Source organism: Trachinotus anak, unplaced genomic scaffold (genome assembly GCF_046630095.1).
Source record: "Trachinotus anak isolate AG129_WGS33_773 ecotype Australia unplaced genomic scaffold, CSIRO_AGI_Tana_v1 ptg000032l, whole genome shotgun sequence".
Classification (NCBI taxonomy): domain Eukaryota; kingdom Metazoa; phylum Chordata; class Actinopteri; order Carangiformes; family Carangidae; genus Trachinotus; species Trachinotus anak.
The window spans coordinates 18,843,050-18,863,471 of NW_027273883.1; the positions used below are offsets into that span (position 1 = coordinate 18,843,050).

The window sequence follows — 20,422 nt, forward strand, 5'->3', positions numbered from 1 at the left end:
TGTAAATTTGTGTCTGTCCATGATGTTATATTTGCTCTTGTGCTGGCCAGCATGTATTAATGAGACTGAACTGCATTATAGAAGCACCACATACATACATACACACACACACACACACACACACACACACACACACACACACACACACACACACACACACACACACATATATATATATTATATATTCCACATAGTTGCACACGGTCCCTCATCTGCTGTGTTGTAATCCCTTATAGTTTCTGATGGGGGCACTGGTGGATCTTTGCTTGGCTGAACTGTATCTAATTCAATACCTTTCAGGTTGTCAGCAGGGTGCAGTGAAGCAGAACATGACAGAGGAGAGGACTTCAAGAAAATCACTCCTCTGAAGGTTCAATCACAGGAGAGTTAGTGTCTGGAACTGTTGTCATTTTATTCCAATTAAAGAGGAAAGTGTCAGCACTGAGACCTTTTACCCTCCCTTGACTTAAACTAGCTGACGACGGCTCTATGAAATTAGATCCTTCCTCCATGTCGTCATCCACTGTTGGCTCTTTTTTCATTGATTAAATAGTAGTCATACTTTGGCACAGGTTATAGTTTACAGGCTTATATTGTTAAAAACTGGTTCTTTGCAGAGGCATATATTAACCGGATTAGACACTGATCCTGTATTGAAAATTGTTACATGCACATACACACACCATCAATCTGGGGACACAATCTCATGTGTTCAGATGAGAAATCCAGGTGCCTCTGCCTCTACAAACAGCAGCTGTACACATGTACAATCTTTGATGTTGCGACATGATGTGTGTATTACATTAATTAATTAATCCCTAGGGGAAATTCAGATTGTCCAGTAGCTCATTAATGTAGTCAGTTAATGTCTTAGTCTGTGTCAAGATCCACTGCCTTTAGCTGAGGTGTTGAACAGTCTGACGGCAGTGGGAACAAAGGATTTCCTGAAACACTCGGTCCTGCGGCGCAGTGAGATGAAACGGTGGCTGCTGCTGCAGACGTCAAAGGACCTGAGCTTCCTGAGGAAAAAGAGCCGGCCCTGCCCCTTCCAGTAGATGTTTTATTATAATAGATATTTATAAGAATGTGCAACTTTACTTAATGCAACACACATGAAAGAATGTCGTAAAGAGCTCTCTTTTTTTGCCCACTTCCTCTCCTCACCTACCTCTTTTCCCTTACCTCACTTGTTTTCCTTCCCTCATCACTGATTGCCTCTTGTTTCTGAATTTCCCCAAGGGATTCATTAATTAATTAATTCTATCTATCTATCTTATCTACCTATCTATCCTATCCTTCATCTTATATTGTTCAAATGACAGTCAATCAATGCCAGGACAAAGGAGATGTCAGTTAAATCTGAAGCATTATGTTGTCAAGAGACTCTATTATTGTACTCAGGCTGACAGATACTTGTAAATAAATGTCATTTCTCAATGTCCTCAGTTTCCCCCTCAGAACATGACAGGACTGAAATAAATTGGTATTTTCCAAAGTATGTGCTGTGAGAATATCAAAACTCCGGTCTCGGTGATGATCTGCAAATAGCAGATGGTAACAGTCTCAATTAGGCGCACATGACTGTCAAAATTCTTATAATATTGGATAAGAGGAGTTCTGTACAAGTATGGACAGTGGGACACCTATGATTTCCATCTAAATTAAAAATGTATTTGAATTTTTAAATTAATGGCACAGAACTTGGTGTGCGGTAAACTTCTGAACATGACTGAATGTCAGGTCACTACAGCAACACCTGTGCACAGGTGGACATCAAGCTCATGGCCTCTATATGTTTTTCCAGAAAAGGGGGATTTAGAAACCCAAAATGTTAAGATTCAGCCTACAGTCTGAATCTTAACATTTACCTGAGGACAGTCTTTTTTCAGACAGTGAGCCTAATTTTGACTTTAAAACATGTTAGACCTTTGTGTTAGTAAATAAAATGGTAAAATATCTTTTTATGGTTCAGTCCCTGAAACATTTCAAGATTGCTTCATGGAAAAAAACTAATACAGAGAAATAGAGACAAAATTCTTGGACAGTTCTTTCAGTCAGTTTAGTCTGTTTTGTTTAGTTTATATGCAGTTGCTGATTTCCAAAGGAATTTCCTTAAAATAACTCGATCAAATTAGCAGAAAGTAGCTCACAAAATTTATGAAATATTTTTTTTATAAAATGTTGGCCCCTGTACTGAAGTCAATTTTCACCAAGTAAAGATAAAACACCTGAAAAGTTAGGTATGATGAACAAAAAAAAACAACAACAAAAAACATCATAATATGACAGGATAACCAGGCTACCTGAAGATAAGACTAAATTTGACTTTCTATTGGTTAAAAGTCAATAGGAAGAAGAAGAAATAAAATTAATTCAATATGCCCTGGTCTAAGTTATTGCCCAAATCACAATGCCCAGAAGAAAGAAAACTAATGGTCAGAACAACAAGACTACAGCAGAAAATATACTTGCAAACAAATCACTGAAAAACTAAAAATACAAGAGTAAAAACTTAAACATAATCTCAAAGATGAGAAAAAGATAGCCGAAATGAGATATAAATATAATACATAATGTCTCTCCGTGTCTTGATCACGCACACGCTGCGTCACCAATAGAACCGTCATGACGCCTGAACCGAGGGTATATAAGGGCCGCCCGTCACCGGGATCTCTCCCTTCTCACCTGGACCTGAACACAGATTGACCTGTTGCAAACCAAAGCTGTGGAGAGTGAACTCTTGGAGAAGTGAATTCTTGGAAGGAGACTACTGGAAAACTACTCCTGGATCCTGTTGGAGAACAAAACCACTGCATCACTGAACTGCTGTGGGAGAAGCGGGGAGTTAGGATACGGCCCTGAGCAGACCGCTGGTCCTTGAGGAACACCTGCTGAGAGGAGTCGCCCTTGAGGTGGACATGGACCATGCAGGTAGGACAACTTGTTTTTAATTTATTCTATGCTATTAGCCGATTAATTGATTGGACACAATTTATCAGTGTAAACCAGTGTAACTTTTTGAATTTAAAGGTGGACAGTTCACATCTTATCATTAGGCCTACTGGATTTGGTGAAAACAGTCACTTATTCGACGATTTCTTCGTGTAAAACGATTATTTGATGGACAGAATTTATGAAATATCCCGGGAAATGTGTGGAATTCATGAATAATTAGTGTAGTGATTTAAAAACACTGTTGTTTTGGTTTGAGGGCGTCAAAATGTCCAAATGTTGCATGGAAATTACTGAAGAAAGATGGCGGCTCGGCCAAATTTCATAAAATGCCACAAATCGGTTTTTCTTGTTCACCATGGAGACGATGGAACTGTTAGCTTCAGGCGTCAGGGCGTCAGGACGTACAGGTGTAAACACAGCAGGGCCTGTTGTGTGTGGATGGGACCATGCGTTTGTTTTGATTATTGAAGTTTTCCTTATTATATCCGGAGCTGATACTGAATGATCTGGGATTTTAATGTGCCAAGTTAATGACATTAATTGTTTATTTCTAATCAGTGAATCAAACTCTAACACTGTGATTGTAAATCTACTTGTTATTCAGACTCAAAATTTCCTACCAAGCTCAACACATCAATAGTTAAAAGTTTTTCCAAGTGAATAAGTAAAATAAACACTGGTTATCATTAAGTCTAAGATAAATACAGCATAATTCTATTCTCATTCTATACAAAATGATAATAGAACTGCACAGCATTAAATGTGAATGTTAAAATGGGATCACATGTCATCATAGGTAGTGTATAGTGATATCATATTTTATGTAACTTCAGGTTTGATTATTGATTATTTAGTCCAGAATGGTTAATCATATAAGAAATACTATCGTTTGAAATCAGGTATTTCAGGTGCTTTAACCTTTTCATCTCAGGGGATGTGAACTACATCGTTGGACATCCTGCAGAAGATGGCCTCCCTGAAGTTATCAGGATTGAGGATGACGCCGGAGACAGCGATCTACCAAGCTACGTGTCATCTGGTGAGGAAGATGATGAGCTAGAGGAGGGTGAATTCATTGATGATGAGGAGGACTGGTCTGACGTCATCAGCATCGATTCGGGGTATAGCGCCATGACTGAGGATGAAGACGACCTTGAAGACGACGATGATGACAGACCTCGCCCCCCTCTCGTACACCAGCTCCCACCAGGAAACTTTCGGCGACAAGAGTATCCTCCTGTTCCTGCTGCTGCTCCTTTTGCTGCTCCTGTTGGTGTTGCTGCTCTTATTCCGGATGCTGCTCCTTTATGTGGTCCTGCTGCTGCCCCTCAGCAGCCGACGGTCTGGCACCCACAGGTACCTGTTCAGCCCCTGAAGCTTCTGTGGCTTCCAGAGCAGCAAGTGGAACAACCTGAAGGTGGTCTCCTCTCAGTCTCTCATGGGTTGGAAGAGTCTTCTTCCTTAATCTCTGACCTCAGCTCCTCCATAAAGAGGATCAGGGAGGAGTGTGACACAGAGCAGGTAAGTTCTAAGAGGCCAAGGTGGGATTACGAGGACAACCCTGACCCTCAGCAGCTGATGGACTGGCACCCACAGGCACCTGTTCAACCCCCAAAGCTTCTGAGGCTCCCAGAGCAGTGAGTGGAACAATCTGAAGGTGGTCTCCTCTCAGTCTCTCAAAGGTTTGAAGACTCTGCTCCCTCAACATCAGGCCTTCAAGTCTTCACAGGCAGGAGATACTGGCACGGCCCTTTTGGAACCCCAACATGGGCTGAGGAGAATGACTCTGATTAGAGTCTGACCACCCTGTTTGATACAGGTTTGGAAAACTGCAAAAACTTTCCATTTTTCAGAGATGGTGATTCCCCTGGTAGCCTTCGCATCTGGCAAGGTACATAGTACCCTAGGTAGGGTCTTGCACCAGGGCCCACTTATATCTGGTGGCTGGATCACCTCTTTGAAACCTTGCGGGCTGGCCTTTGCGTCTGGCTGGGTAAAGCCACAGGTAGCCTTTGCGTCTGGCAAGGCTGTCAAAGCCCTTGGTAGCTTCTTGCAGTAGGGCCTATTTGTACATATTGTTCATATCTAACTAGATTGTCCCTTTGTAATCTGGAGGGCTGGAAAAGCTACAGGTCGTGTTCTTATGTGTATGGGAGCTTTGACAATGACTTTTTAATATTAATAACCTTTAATAGTAATAGTTATGTAGCACTTTAATCTGAAGCACTTTACAATGTGCCTCTCATTCACCCATTCACACACACACACACTCATGGCAGCAAATTTATGCAAGGTGCTGGCCTAAACATTGGGAGCAATTTTGGGTTCAGTGCCTTGCCCAAGCAGACTTCGACATGTGGACAGGAGGAGTTGGGAATCAGAATCAGAATCAGAATCAGAATCAGTTTTATTGCCAAGTATGTTTTCACATACAAGGAATTTTTTCTGGTGATTGGTGCAATTGATCAGCAACAGTGGGGCTCTCTAGCCTTGTTGATGAGGCTAATAGCAGATGGGAAGAAGCTATTTTTGTGGCGAGAGGTTTTGGTCCTGAAGGACCGCAGCCTCCTGCCAGAGGGGAGTGTCTCAAAGAGTTTGTGTCCAGGGTGGGAGGAGTCAGCTACAATCTTCCCTGCACGCCTCAGAGTCCTTGAGGCGTACAGGTCCTGGAGGGACGGAAGATTGCAGCCAATCACCTTCTCAGCAGAGTGGATGATACGCTGCAGTCTGTTATTGTCCCTCTCCGTGGCAGCAGCGTACCAGATGGTGATGGAGGAGGTGAGGATGGACTCAATGATGGAGGTGTAGAAGTTCACCATCATAGTCCTTGGCAGGTTGAACTTCTTCAATTGCCTCAGGAAATACATCCTCTGCTGAGCTTTTTTGATGAGGGAGCTGATGTTTAGCTCCCATTTGAGATCCTGTGTGATGGTGGTTCCCAAGAAGCGAAAATGCTCCACGGTAGCCACGGGGGAGTCACACAGGGAGATGGGGGTGGGTGGGGCTGGGCTCTTCCTGAAGTCCACTATCATTTCCTCTGTCTTCAGAGCGTTTAGCTCTAGGTTGTTCTGCCTGCACCAGGTCACCAGACGCTCAGTCTCCCACCTGTAGGCAGATTCATCGCCATCAGAGATGAGTCCAATGAGAGTGGTGTCGTCTGCAAACTTCAGGAGCTTGACAGACTGATGGCTGGAGGTGCAGGTGTTGGTGTACAGGGAGAAGAGCAGAGGAGAAAGAACGCAGCCTTGCGGGGATCCAGTGCTGATGGTCTGGGAGTCAGACACATGCTTTCCTAGCTTCACGTGCTGCCTCCTGTCAGACAGGAAGTCGGTGATCCACCTGCAGGTGGAGTCAGGCACGCTCAGCCGGGAGAGCTTGTCCTGCAGCAGAGCCGGGATGATGGTGTTGAAGGCAGAGCTGAAGTCCACAAACAGGATCCTGGCATAGGTCCCTGAGGAGTCCAGGTGCTGGAGGATGAAGTGGAGAGCCATGTTGACGGCGTCGTCTACAGACCTGTTGGCTCTGTAGGCGAACTGCAGGGGGTCCAGGAGTGGGTCAGTGATGGATTTGAGATGGGACAGGACAAGGCGCTCAAATGATTTCATGACCACAGAGGTCAGGGCAATGGGTCTGCAGTCATTTAGTCCTGTGGGCCTTGGTTTTTTGGGGACAGGGATGATGGTGGAGGATTTTAAGCAGGCTGGCACGTGGCAGGTCTGCAGTGAGGTGTTGAAGATGTCCGTGAACACTGGAGACAGCTGATCAGCACAGTGCTTCAGGGATGATGGAGAGACAGAGTCAGGACCGGCTGCTTTGCGGGGGTTCTGCTTCTTAAAAAGCCTGTTGACATCTCTCTCCAGGATAGAGAGAGACGTTCCTTTGGTAGGGGAGGAGGGGGGAATCAAACTAACCTTGGCTTTACCTTCTGAACCACAGTCCCCCACACCTATTTATCCAAGGTGGCCCCTCTCCCTGATATAGGTGAGATCACTCATGAGATCCTTCATTTTCAATGGAGACAACTGAAATATTCCATCCTTCCATCCATCCATTAGCTCTATTCTCCTTTCTTGGGGCCTCAATCTGACCCAAGGTAACATGGGGGTGATTCACCCTGGGCAGGTTGCTAATCACTCACAGGGTGACACACAGAGATGGAAAACCACACAAACCCAAGGAGAACATGCAAGACCAGAGCCCTCTTTTTGTGAGATGACAGTGCTGAGCACTCCTGCATGAAAAATTTCCTTGCCTCCCTGAAGAGGAACTACAGAGAGGAGTTAGACTTGCCATGTCTTTACAGTCCCCTCTAGTGGAGGTTTGCTAATTGGGTTGTTGTGGAAAGAGGAGTCTGAGTTTAAAAAAACAAAACAACCCTGCAGGTAATGTATAAAATGCTTTACCACATGAGCTGTTGCTTATTACATAATGTGGGAGAAAGGTAAGTATGAGACATACAGAGGTAAGTAAACAACATTATCAAAAATGTACTGCAAATTTTTTATTTAACTTATTTAATAGCGCAGAGATTATTTCTCTTACTCACTCTGTTGTACTTTTATTTTTTCTTTAGAAGGTGCAGATGCTTCACCAAATAAAGGTAAGTTAGTGCTTAATGGCAACATTAACAGATGTCTCCTGCAAGTCTTAATATTACTTCTTAATATTACATGTTGTTACTTCAGTAGTGTTACTGCTATTTCATAATACTCTATGATTGCACCTCTGACAGAGCAGAGCTGTCTAACATGCTGTATCACAGAATCAGCTAATGTTTTTGGGTGTTTTTTTAAGCAGGTGCAGCTGTGAAGAGCATTTTTCTGCCTCAAGCGGTGACAACTGTTCTCTTCCAGGCTTCAACAACCACACTAGAAGCAACAACATGGAAGACTAAGACCCAACATCCAGGATTTCCTTGACAACAGAGAAGATCCATTTGCTCCAGACCAGATAAGAAGGATGGATGACCATAGGACAAACTGGAGAGGGGTTTTCGCCTGTTTTTCACTCAGCTAAGTAAGTAATCTGCTCACTAAAACTACAAAAGTACCACTAGTTACAGAAAATGGTGATAAGCTACAGTTAACATTGCATACTGTATGTGTATTAAATTTATTGTGGGAACCTTCTTGAATATTATTCCATTGTTTATATTATAATTCCATTATTAGCAGCCATATCCAAAAAAAAAGCTACCTACCAAAGGTTGAATTACTGTGTCCAAAATGATTCATTACTTGTTTGACTGTTTGACAGCGCAGGATGCATTCTGTGTCTTCAGCGCTCCTGGAGCAACCAACCAATCAGCCAGGAAGACCCAAAGCTGCAGCAGAGCACTGAACCACTCTGAGCAGCCTTCCAGGCACCCAACACAGTCTGAGGGCCCATTGAGTATCATTACAACCTCCCTGCCCCTCCACCCCTGGCACCACCCTCTTCAGTTACCCGTCCAAACGAGGAGGAGCGCCCCGACCTGAACCTGCACAGAGGAGGTTGTCACCATGTACTTCTTCTGTGCTGGTGGGTTTGGGAAGCTCCACACACACACACACACACACACACACACACACACACACACACACACACACACACACACACGTCTCTGCTCAGAAATCAAGACAGTAAAGAAAGAGACCCACAGTTCAGATGGAACGAGAAAACTATGAATTCTGATTCTGAAACAGTATTAAATCTGTTACAGTCTTTACTTTATGTCCTTGTAGATGTACACTGTTCTGTCCTGAATAGTACAATACTCATTGTCTTATATACATTAATTATTATATATGAGACAAAGTCTAATAATTCTTAATATCATAAAAAATGTTATAATCTTTTATGTATAATTCAGAAATCTGACACAGTATGACATCTTACATACTTGTAAAATGAAAATTGTAAGAGTCATAATTCAATATGTTTGATTTTCATTTGAAAGTTTTACTGCTTCAAGTCCAACTTTGTACTGTTTGATTTTGGATACTTTGGTAAATATACAAGTATTATAAATAACATGAAATATTACATGTCAACATGAAAAAACGCTGTAAAAATAAGGAAGACGTTAACTTGTAACTGTATCATTCGCACGTGGTAATAGCCACTATTTTTGCTATTTTTTGTAACGTGCACTTTCTTTGTTTGACTGGTTTAATAATGAATTCAATAAAATAATCACATCTGAAATGATATTGTGTTCTGTGAGATCACCTAACCTCAGTGATGTTGGGCTAATGCACAGTTGGGAATGGTTTCGCTCTGTTATGTGTGTGTTATTTTTTTATTTGTACTGTTTCCTAAAGACTATGCTGAAAGCAGTAAATAAGATGTTATAACCTCTTTTGGTGTAGAGTCCTGTCCTATATGAAATCAAAAATACATTAAATAGGAGGGTGTCTATATTATTACCCTCTGTCTCCACTCTTCTTACTGGAGCGATTTATTTTTTCTGTTACAGAGAAGGAGAAAACAGCTTTCAGCGCAGTACCAGCTTCATTGTAGAAACAACTGCATTATCATACTAATGGAGGTATGCTCTCTTTTTTCTCTCAAGAACACAGTTTGTGATTCATGAGACATTTCTGTTTTCAACCATATCCCCATGATATTTAATCTGGCTGTTGGTTAGGAAAGATTCTGTGAACACAAGTCACACCAGGTGACTTGGATTAAGCCAAATAACAGTTACCCTCTTGTGTACCAAAATGCAAATTCTTTTGCATTACACTTCAATCAACTTGTCCTGTTGATACAGCACTCATTAAAGCACCATTTTAAATCAGAGGCATTAATTTCTGTTTCTAAATGAGGCATGATGCCACCAGGTGGATGGCATAGTGTAGTAAAATAATGAAAACTGGAAAAATATGTGAAGCCAGAAGTTTTATTACGGCATAGCATCATTGCATTGTTTACAAGGTAGTAAATTCTTTTATTTGTCTATTTCTCACAATGATTAAAATGAAAACGGCTGTTATCAGAACAAAAAGAATTGTTAAAACTAAATATGAAGTGACTAAGAAATCAATGTTTGAAGTGGATTTGGAGCATTAGTTACATCTAAGACAGGAAATAATACTGGATCATCACAGCTCATCATTTTACACAATGCAATAATTTCTCAGTCTTGAGGCAGATCATCTCTGGTCTCCACCATTGAGGTAGCTACACTCTTGGTCACAGCTGATGTCGAATGAGAGGACACAATTCAAGAATTGTTGATGAAAAAATAAACATAGCTTTTTGCACTCTGATCAAAAAATAAAATGCTTGGATTTATGACTTATGAGTTAATGTTTTTAGATAACAAGAGAGCACTTAACATCACCCTCCAGCTAAAGGAATTTTAATGCCCCATCTCATTTTATGATAACACCCTGTATTAAAAGCAGCCAGTTCTCACCTGTCTTTATTCTCCCATCCTCCACATGCTGCTCATATCAGTTTTAACAAAAAGGGCATTTCTCACAGGTAGGGCCTCTGTACATTGGCTCACACTGACATATTCCACACAGACACATCCCTTTACCGTTACACAGCTGCTGGTTTGTTGCCATACAGGAGGCGGTTTCCAAGGAACAGGCGCAGTCTTCCCCAGTCCAGTCGTTTTCACAAATGCACTGTCCACACTCGCACTTCCCATGGCCTCCACAAATTCTGTTGGACATAAATTATTAATCTCTATAATACTACATTGCAAATTCAAAGTTCAAATGACCACATATCAAACCTGTTGTTGGAGTAAGAACAGTCAAAGTTGCTGCACTCGCAGTACTGTCCGCTGTATCTTTCTTCCGGGTTTGCTCGCATCACGCATTCACAGAAGCCCCCCACGCACTGCCCCCTGCCACTGCACACTGGGGCATTTGGGCCGGAGCGACAGACGTCCTCATTGGGTGAAGAAAATGAATCAATGTTCCTCTGGCAGAGTTGTCCAATGTAAGGCTCGTAGCATTCACACCGGCCACACACCAGAGCTCCTTGGCCACTGCAGGCAGGGCTGTTTTCCTCACGGTTTCTCGTGCAGTCACACTGGCCTGGGGAAACAAATGTTATTTTATTTGTTTATTTTTTTTACACAACACTTTTGTCATATGATAACATAATAGAGGATACATGCTTTTTGTTCCTTCTTCTGACACATTTTTATAATCTGAATTTTACATCTACATTCTACATGTTGGGGCTTTTCTTTTTGACCATATATTAACTATAGCGTGGTTCTGCAGTTGTACTCACACTCCAAAGTTATTTCTAACTTCACACTCTGTGAATAGCCTCTGGGTGTGATGTGGACGGACCAGGGCCCAGTCCTGTTCTGGTTTGAGTGGTTGCTCTTACTGGGACACAGGGCAGCCTCCACATTCACCTAGGGAACAGATAATCTATAATTATAATAATTTTCTGAGGGCACAAGACAAGTAAAACTTGCTTTTCATATTAAGAAAGTTGCTGACCTGTACAACTAGGGGGTTTCCAATCGTGGCACTACCGAATGTTATGTTGACGCCCGCTGGCACGTTGCTTGTATCCATAGTCAGCTCTGAGACAGGCTGGTCTGTCAGCATGGTGAAAATTAGAGGGAAGGACTGGCTCACACCTGGCCTCAAACGGAGGGACAACACCTGGGGCTGGAGGAACAGAGTCTTGGCATCTGCTGGCTCTGTGCTTCAGAGGTTGAGCAAGAAGATAAAACCCTCAGAAGTCATTGTGGCCTTGAACTAATTATTTCAATGTAATCTAGTACAGTGTTAAATCATTTGGGGGTCATGTCTGTGTTGCCCTCCCTGTGTTTTTGTTTTTCATTTTTCTCCCTGTGATTTAAGCTGATAAGACAGGTATGATTTATCTGACAGGCTTACCTGTGTCAAGGGCTTTATGGTGGATCTTTAAACTAGTTAACTTACCTACTGTCATTCTTGACAACTTGCACAGTGCCCTGAGGGTTATACACATGACTTTTACGACAGCCTGCTCTCTGCAGCCCCCTCACGCTATGACAGCGAATGTGAGAATGAGGGGCGGTGCACCAAGCGCACTCCGGGCCAGACTGGATGCACTCGTCGCAGCTGGAGGCAGATGTGAGACATGTTTGTTTTTTGGCCCAGCTGGGACACAACAGACCCAGCAGCAGGAAGAGAGGGAGCAGCTTCACAGCCATCCTGCGGTTACAATAAGGAAATGAGGATCATGTTCCTGAGAGCAATTTACTCATCAATTATCACTTTTAATAAGATAAATATAGCTATGAATGAAAAATAGGCAAATATCTAGTTAGTCAAATTATTATCTACCTGTCTCTTTTGTCTTATTTTCTTGGATTTTGTAAACTTATGTTTTCTTAATTGTCTCATCTCTTCTGTTTAATGGGTCACATTTAAAAATGAAATAAAGAAATAACGAATACTTTCACTTCATTATTGGACTGCTAGGAATTGCCTTAAACATTTGAATACGCTACATACCTACACATTTCTTTCTGACAAGGACAGAAGTAATTGAAACTGTATTTCTGTCTAAAATTTAAAAAAAAGAAAAAAAAAGAAAAACTATCAAACAGGTAGCCTAAGCTAATTTAAGGGGTGCGTGACTGATACATAAAGTACATACATACATAAAGCCTACAGTAATGTACCAAATACAGAACAGTACCAGTGCATTACCTGCTGTATGGTGAGCTTTCTGTGCTGTATCTGCGTCTCGGGGCTGTCTGTCTCAGCTGCTATATTGGCCGTGTATGAATGCTGCGTGAGAGACAGGATAAAGACAGAATTTGACCGCTGATCCTTTTTCTGTGGCTTTACAGAGCAAACAGAATTGATCAGACCAGTGTACTTGATTACACAACAGTTGTTTCACTGAAAACATTTACAGAGCAGAGTGGGCCTGTAGTTTTATGCAGATCTTCATACATAGACACATTGACACTAACATGAAATTCTGTGTAGATAAACCTATCACTAAAAGGTCAGGAATCAGTTGCTGAAGAAATTTAGGTGATTTCAAACTTTAAGTAACTTTTTACCATACTACAGCACAAGGCAAGACAGGTTAGAGAAGCGCGGCGTGTATTTAAGCATGGGTTAGCCCAGATAAAACCTCTGTGTAAACTGAGGACATGCATGAGGCTCTTTTTTGAGATAAGGTGATGGCTGGTGCATATGCGTATCTTTGCGTGTCTGTGTCAATAGGTAAATACTCTACAAACCAGGCTGAATGATGTTGAACCAGTAATATTGGAATCCCTTATGGCTCCTAAAATCCTTTCTGCTGATAGAAGTAAACTTTATATACTGCTGCAGAGCAGCAAGAGGTAAAACACAATTATACACAATGACATAGCTTGTGAATGCAACAAGGGCAGATTAGGTGAAGCATAGGACTGCAATGTTTGTCTAAATTATGGATCAGAGGAACAAGGTCACTTACCTTCTTAGCCATGACATTTTTCAGCAAAAAAAATCTGTTTATTTAGCTTCCCTACAATTTTATTTATATGCTTTTTATTCTTGGATCCCTGGATGGGTTTTAATTTCATACATTTTTATGATTTCAACAATATTCAAGGAGTTCCCCACAGTCTTGTAACCACAGAATGTTGTTTCAAATTGACATGAGAAATATACCAGGTAAATAAATATGTAGTATGAATAAGATAAATGAGTAATTAAATAAATAAACGCTCCAATGAATAGGTATAGCAGTATCAGGGCTGGGACTTTTTAGTTCAGCTGGAGTGAGCTTTGTGCCCACGGGATCTCCTCACATCAGTTCAATGAAATATTTCCATTATTAATGTCAAAGCCCACGATGCAGCCATTTCAGCATCAAACATAAAACATGCATAAAACATGTTTTATTGCCAATACTTGTCCTCTAATAATTTACCTAGACAAAGGAGACCTTCTCTTTGTCAGGAGTAACCTCCCACAGATATTACATTTTGCAGTTGTTTTATTGTCTTTGGATTATTTAAGATGGCCATTAGCCATTTTACCATTGCATTGAACAATTGTATCCTACCAATCCTGTATGGATGTGATATGATTGCTATCATTGTTGTATGGCATAGCTCAGGATAAATCTTTTGTAAAATATGAAGAAATACATGAATGCCATACAGACTTTCTTTTATTGTCTAATTTGACTGTCAATCATAAAAATGAAATAAAAAAAAATAAATGTAGGAATATCAGTTACACTTGAACTGGTTTAGAAGCCTTGCATACCGTACACATTACCTTTTTTACTGGTGGGACTTTCCAGAGTAAAGTGTTGCCAGATTGCTGACGCTTTGCTAATGGCTAACATTACATTATTTAGAGCAGCAAAGAAGAATTGATTTACATGAAAACTGCCATTTTATCTGGGTGTGAAACTACAAAGCTTATTGATAAAATATGTTGTATCAGATCGGCGCATAGACTTTGTGCTCACTGATACCCAATACCGTATTTTCAGCAGAATTGGGAACATTTCCACTACTAGTATTGGTATCGGAACAACTCTATCTGCCATGTTTACTTACAGCAGCACTGATGACTTATCACACATCATCATTCTTGGTGCCAAGGTGGCGTTGCACCAGAAAAACAGTGCAAACTTTTGCTCTGCCCCTTCATACTCCTACAAACAGAGACAATGGATCTATGTTGGCAGCATGTGAGCAACTGTCCACCCATTTAATTACATGAACAAAGGTTGCAAAATAAGCCTTGAATGAGCTCTAACAAGCCTTTAAATATAATAATGATAATTTATTGCTTTGTGGACTTATCATTCAGCAACTTCAACTCAGCGCTCAAATGAGCTAGTTCATGTTGAGAGGGGCTTAGAGCAATCTGGAAGTCATCATTTATTCATCTTTACAAAAACAGCACTTTGGCCACCATAGCTTTCATCATGTTTTCTGTGCACAGTCTGTGCGTGTGTGTTTTCAGGTGCGTGCATACAATATTTAAGCAAATGCAATGTGCGCCTGCCAATGTGTGTCCACTTTTTCTTTATTTTGCTCTGCTCTCTGAGCAGTTTATTTATTTATTAGAGCTAAGTCATCTGTTCAAAAACATTCAGTTGCGATACACAATTGAGAAGTTACATCAAGTAGCTTTGATGAGACTTAGTTAACTTTTTCAGTTAACTTTTTCAAAATAATTTAATATTCCACAACAGATATGTCCAAATAATTACATGACATTAATATCACATAATGCATACTGCATAAATATCAGTCCATTCATTTCTCCACTTTTATTTTCTTCTCCTCCTCGCTGTCTCCTCCCTGCTTCTGCGCCGTCTTTTTCTCCTTCCCCTCCCCCTTAGTCCTCTCTCCCTCCCCTTTTCCCTTCACTTCCCTCCCACTTTTCTCTCTCACTCTAAAGAGCACTCAGTCTCTGCGCTCCCCTTCATTTCCCGCTCCAACATGTTGGCAGGAGGAGAAAGAGGAGGATGCTGCGCTCTACCCTTGGTGTGTTCTTGCCACCTCTCCGGCCAGCACACGCTGCCTCTGACTCAGACTCAGCCTCAGCATTCAGTTGTTTCCGCCTGAAGGACTTAAGAGAGGAGGTGGAGGAGGAACCAAAGGATACTCTGGACATCAGGAGCTCTCACAGCAGCGTTCCCAACAGTTACTGGGGAGTTGATTTTTATAACACAGTCAGGCTGTGTAATGCCCCCTTGAGAAGCATTTATCCTCCAAATGTTGTTCTTTTATAGATATATCTCTCTGACTAGTTATTCCTCTTGTCTCTGTCTTATGTTGTATGGGCCAGCTCTACATCCATGAATGTCTGTGATGCACTGAGTGAGTGAATGAATGACAGGCACGCAGAGAGGACTATGGAGCAGTCTACAGTGCTAACAACAATAATATGAAATGAAAAGAAATGGACCTTTCACTGTCCTTGTTCGTGCTCCTGTGACAATAGCCTATTTATTTTTGTGTCGACAGTAAGTTGTGCTTTTGCATTTATTTAATTAATTTAACCTTTTGTTCAGTATGATCCCATCTCCCATGTGTCCACATGAGGATAGGACAAGGCATGTGGTCGGACTAGGAAAGAATTATACTAATGATTAGGGATGAGGGGGTCACCCATACACAGTCCAGCCATATATTAGGTTTATATCCAGTCTTGTTTCATCCTGTCCTTTTTCAAAACAGTGAGGACCATGTGGTTTTTGTAATCACTGTGCCCACAGTGCTGGCTATCTTTGTGGCTATGTTTGTAAGTGTGTATATTGAATCCATCTTCACAAAGTTTCTATGTACCTTTTTTCTGATCATCAGGGCCTGCTTGAATTTCATGGGTTACCTTTTTTTATGTTTTCCGGTGGGGCCATAGATTTATTATATGGTGACTTTATTTGTTGTAGACAAACATGTGGTACACTGTGTTTTATTTGTTGTGTTCCTCCTGTTTTATTGAGATTTAGTGGCTTAAGTAAAAGTCAGTACAACAGAGTGAAAATCTTTGAATATACAGTACATGGTTCCACCCTAAGGACTATCTCTTGAAAAGCAATTGCTTTCAGTGCTTCCCACAGGTTGACAATTTACTTTGGTCATGGATGGCATGGCATGTGACCTTTGTGCATGCAGAGATTTATGCAATTCAGAAGAGGGAGAGTGTTGGGTTTTATGTAGCTACTATATACTGATAACCCCCAAACGCCTGCCTGTGAGGCTGTAAGGTTAGGATGGTGGTAAACCCTCACAAACAGGATGGAAGCCAGCAGGACTGATTTGTAGGGTGTGGTGGAGGAAAGAACAGCACCAAACAGAGTATTTTGTTCCAGAGCTCTGAGTTTTCTTTATTACTCATGCAGAAGAAGGTTGCAAAGATACAAAGATACGGTACAAATCTTACAATGACATAGCAGCCTAGTGGACAACAACAGCAACTCTTCCAGTGAAGCAGGCTCCGGCCGCAGAGGTGACAACCTGAACGATTCTCTCTGACTCTCTGACTGTTGCTTTCTCACTGGGTATATAAACCTGGAGTCTCTACCAACTCATTTCTACACTGGAGGGCATGTGACCACCCCCTTTAGCAAATATATTTACATTATCCATATTTACATACAGACATGGCACATGACTACTAACTAATATAGGATAAATAAAATATATACACTCAGTAGATGCTAAACAAAAGCCGAAACCAAAACCCTCTACCCCCTCCTCTCTCTCCTCTCTGACCACATTTAGGGAACATTGGTAAATTGTAGCGTCTATTGATAGCCTTCATGTGAGGGATTTAAGGGACATCTGATCTTGCCATTTTTATGTTTTACTATTTAAGCAAGCATATGTGTGTAGGGGGTAAAACAAATTCAGAGTAGTGAAGCTACACACTTAAAACCTGTGGTGTGTCCAAACCACCTACCACATAAAAGTCAAACTGGTTTACATATAAGCTATCAAAGAGATAATGGTTACAATGATGTGTCACAACTTAAACCAGGCTTGCGTTAATTTGTCTTGTGCCCTGCAGGTGAAGATATTTGGCAGCTTCAGCACAGGTTTTTATCTTCCAACAAGGTAACATTTGTTTTACTACTTCTCTTGCACAGTCTAACCTTATGTGGGCTTCTTTTGAAATGTCTCATCAACTTGCTAGTTTTAGGTAACATACAGTGTTCTGTGTTGCTGTTCAGTAGCTGAAACAGCTTTATTTGGAAATAATTAATCAGTCCATGAGTAATTACAGCAACTTTAGAGTAAGGACATAAGGCAGCTATGTAATGGTATGACTGTTTCAACATCACACCACTGTATTCACCTTATCCTCACTCATTCATTTGGGCTAAACTCCATGATCAACAACATAGTAATTATGAATAAGTACTGGGTCTTTAAGAGGACCACATCACGAACCAATTTCCTTTCTTTCTAGATCAATTCATTAATGTACTTTATGTAATTACACAATCTTGCAGAAGAAATTGTGCATAAAGAGCTAGTCAAGATTTTTTGTTCAGATAAAGAAACAAAGAAAAGTTGATTCACCGCAGTTAAAGTTACTATTTCTTTTCTTGTATGTTGTTGTTGGAGTCTGACTGCACAAAGTGCTGTCCACATTTCCAAAAGCCTGAATTAATTTAATGGCATAAAACCAGGCTCTAATGTTGTGTTTTTGGTGATCTTCTGAACAGTGGCTTAACACTAAGAATCATTTCAACACAAATCATGATATGCTGTTGGCATACCTACCTGTGAAATGATGAGTTGACTTTTTCACCTGTCTCCAGGTGCCAATCATCAAGCTTACTGACCATAAAACAGAGGTGAAAGTGGACATCAGCTTCAATGTAGAAACTTCTATAAAACCAGCACAGTTCATCAAAAGGTCACCGGCGGCAGATTGTTCCACAGGGTCATAACACGGGACTGGGTTTCTGGAACCAGCAGCAGTACAACTTTAACACCCGGCGACGCAGAAAGAGGGACAATGTTCCTGCTGTAAACCTTAAAGGAATGTGTTTGTGTGTGAACAGCTTTCCAGCACAAGGGGGAGCTATGGTAAAACAACTTGAGAAATGTGCCAAAAATCCCATGATGCCAACATTTTACACATTTCTGTCCAAATGTTCTTCCACCACTAGTTCTCATTTCAAACATATCACTCTTCTCAGTGGTTTGATTTTTATTTGGGTGGTTTTCCTTTTGATAGACTGTAGACTATTCTGGGGGATTGCGCCTTAAGCAGTGTTTACTCGTGTCATTTCATAAATTAGGTTTCAATAACAGTTGGTGCTACTTATTACCAGCAAAGTGCTTGTTTTCTGCCTTATAGCTCCTTTTGATTCTGTTAAAGCAACACCTTTACAGGAGTTTTGGTTGAGCCAATAACAAATCCAAACTTGGGTGAAGTGAAGTCTGATTATTGTAACACCCTGGGTACCAAATTGATAGATTCAATTCATTGTCCACTTGTTTTCAGTGCTGCTTTTTCACAAGCTGTTTAGCTCATATCTGTGTAATTGAGGATGGGTTGTAATGTGTAGATGTTTACCTTGTTTTTTTATGTAAGCTTTTCTAGTTTTTAATGAACATTTTAAAACTCCATTTCCAGTTTAGTGTGTAAATTTGATTGTTTTCATGATGTGTTGTTTGCTGTTTTGCTGGCCAGCATGGATTCATGAGACAGACACGGTCTTTTGGTAAAGAATGTCGATACAAAGCACAAATAATCCTATTGGTACAAAGTCTGATTGGTTATTGATTATATGGTTTCCAGTTGGTTGTCTCTTACTGTTAGTCCCAACAATAAGTCCTGGAATAATAGCATGTTAGCTACCTGTATTTTCAGTGCACCTCATACTTTATCTATGTTCAACATAGTCACAGACACTGTGGAGCACAGCAGTCCATCTATTGTGTTGTAATCCCTTATAGTTTCTGATGGGGGCACTGGCGGATCTTTGCTTGCCTGAACTGTATCTAATTCAATACCTTTCAGGTTGTCAGCAGGGTGCAGTGAAGCAGAACATGACAGAGGAGAGGACTTCAAGAAAATCACTCCTCTGAAGGTTCAATCACAGGAGAGTTAGTGTCTGGAACTGTTGTCATTTTATTCCAATTAAAACCAAGGGAAAAGAGTGCCATCAGTTAGACCCCTTTTACCCTTTCTTGACTCAAACTAGCTGACTAAGGCTCTAGGAAATTAGATCCTGCCTCCATAGCGTCATCCACTTTTGGCTCTTTTTTTATTGATGATTAAATGGCAGTCATACTTTGGCACAGGCTGTGGTGTATAATATTGTTAAAAGCTGGCTCTTTGTTCCCGAGGGATATATTAAGCAGATTAGACATTGATCCTGTATTGAAAATTTGCAGACACAAATGCACATGTGACACACACTTGCACACACGCATATACACACATGATCAACCAGGGGACACAGTCTTGTGTGTTTAGATGAGAAATCCATTCGCCTCTGCCACTACACACAGCAGCTGTCAACTTCCTACACAAGTCTGTGCTGTTGACTCTTCTGTCTGACCTGGGATCAAATATAGATTTTTTATATGACTTTTTCCATGTCAATCAATACAATATAAATATGTGAAATGCAGACATACTGAAATAAACAGAAATCTCAAAGACTTCTCAAATCTTCAAAGACCTTCCTTCCAAATCCCTCTTGCATTAAAAATGAAGCTCTCTTAAGAAAAGGTCAGGAGTTATACTGTACCTTCAGGCTGTTTGTGACCGTGTCACGACAGTAGAAGATCTGCCTATTGAAGCCCCACAGACAAACTCACCACAAGGTGTCTCCAATTGGTATGTGGATGTAATTAGTGTTTGCAAACCTCATTGCTCAAATGACAGCCAGTGAATGCCAGGACAAAGGAGACGTCAGTTAAATCCGAAGCATTATGTTTTCAAGAGACTCCATTAATGTGGTCAGACTGACAGACACTCGTAAATAAATGTCATTTCTCAATGTTCTCAGTTTCCCC

General features: G+C 41.0%; 2 protein-coding genes across 8 annotated transcripts; one reads left to right on the top strand and one right to left on the bottom strand.

Annotated features, from left to right (window-relative positions):
• Nucleotides 1-184: 184 nt before the first annotated feature.
• LOC139613957 (uncharacterized) lies at nt 185-18,976 on the top strand. Of its 7 annotated transcripts, XR_011686853.1 has the most exons (9): nt 186-2,931; nt 3,887-3,994; nt 7,529-7,555; nt 7,750-7,971; nt 8,212-8,475; nt 9,413-9,484; nt 15,277-15,903; nt 17,451-17,497; nt 18,208-18,976. XR_011686853.1 is itself a non-coding variant. In XM_071471015.1 (2 exons), the coding sequence occupies exons 1-2, from the start codon at nt 2,919-2,921 to the stop codon at nt 4,594-4,596; spliced, it is 723 nt and encodes a 240-aa protein (XP_071327116.1). In that variant the 5' UTR covers nt 1,996-2,918; the 3' UTR covers nt 4,597-5,329. The 7 variants fall into 7 exon arrangements, 1 of the variants encoding a protein (XP_071327116.1); XR_011686854.1 differs by lacking the exons at nt 15,277-15,903; nt 17,451-17,497; nt 18,208-18,976 and having other exon boundaries at nt 9,413-10,485; XR_011686855.1 differs by lacking the exons at nt 9,413-9,484; nt 15,277-15,903; nt 17,451-17,497; nt 18,208-18,976 and having other exon boundaries at nt 185-2,931; nt 8,237-9,141.
• Nucleotides 9,825-12,772, bottom strand: LOC139613955 (integrin beta-1-like). The gene is made up of 6 exons (XM_071471014.1): nt 12,618-12,772; nt 11,862-12,116; nt 11,412-11,622; nt 11,194-11,323; nt 10,685-10,991; nt 9,825-10,611 (listed from the first exon to the last, which is right to left on the bottom strand). The coding sequence occupies exons 2-6, from the start codon at nt 12,113-12,115 to the stop codon at nt 10,401-10,403; spliced, it is 1,113 nt and encodes a 370-aa protein (XP_071327115.1). The 5' UTR covers nt 12,116; nt 12,618-12,772; the 3' UTR covers nt 9,825-10,400.
• Nucleotides 18,977-20,422: the final 1,446 nt, after the last annotated feature.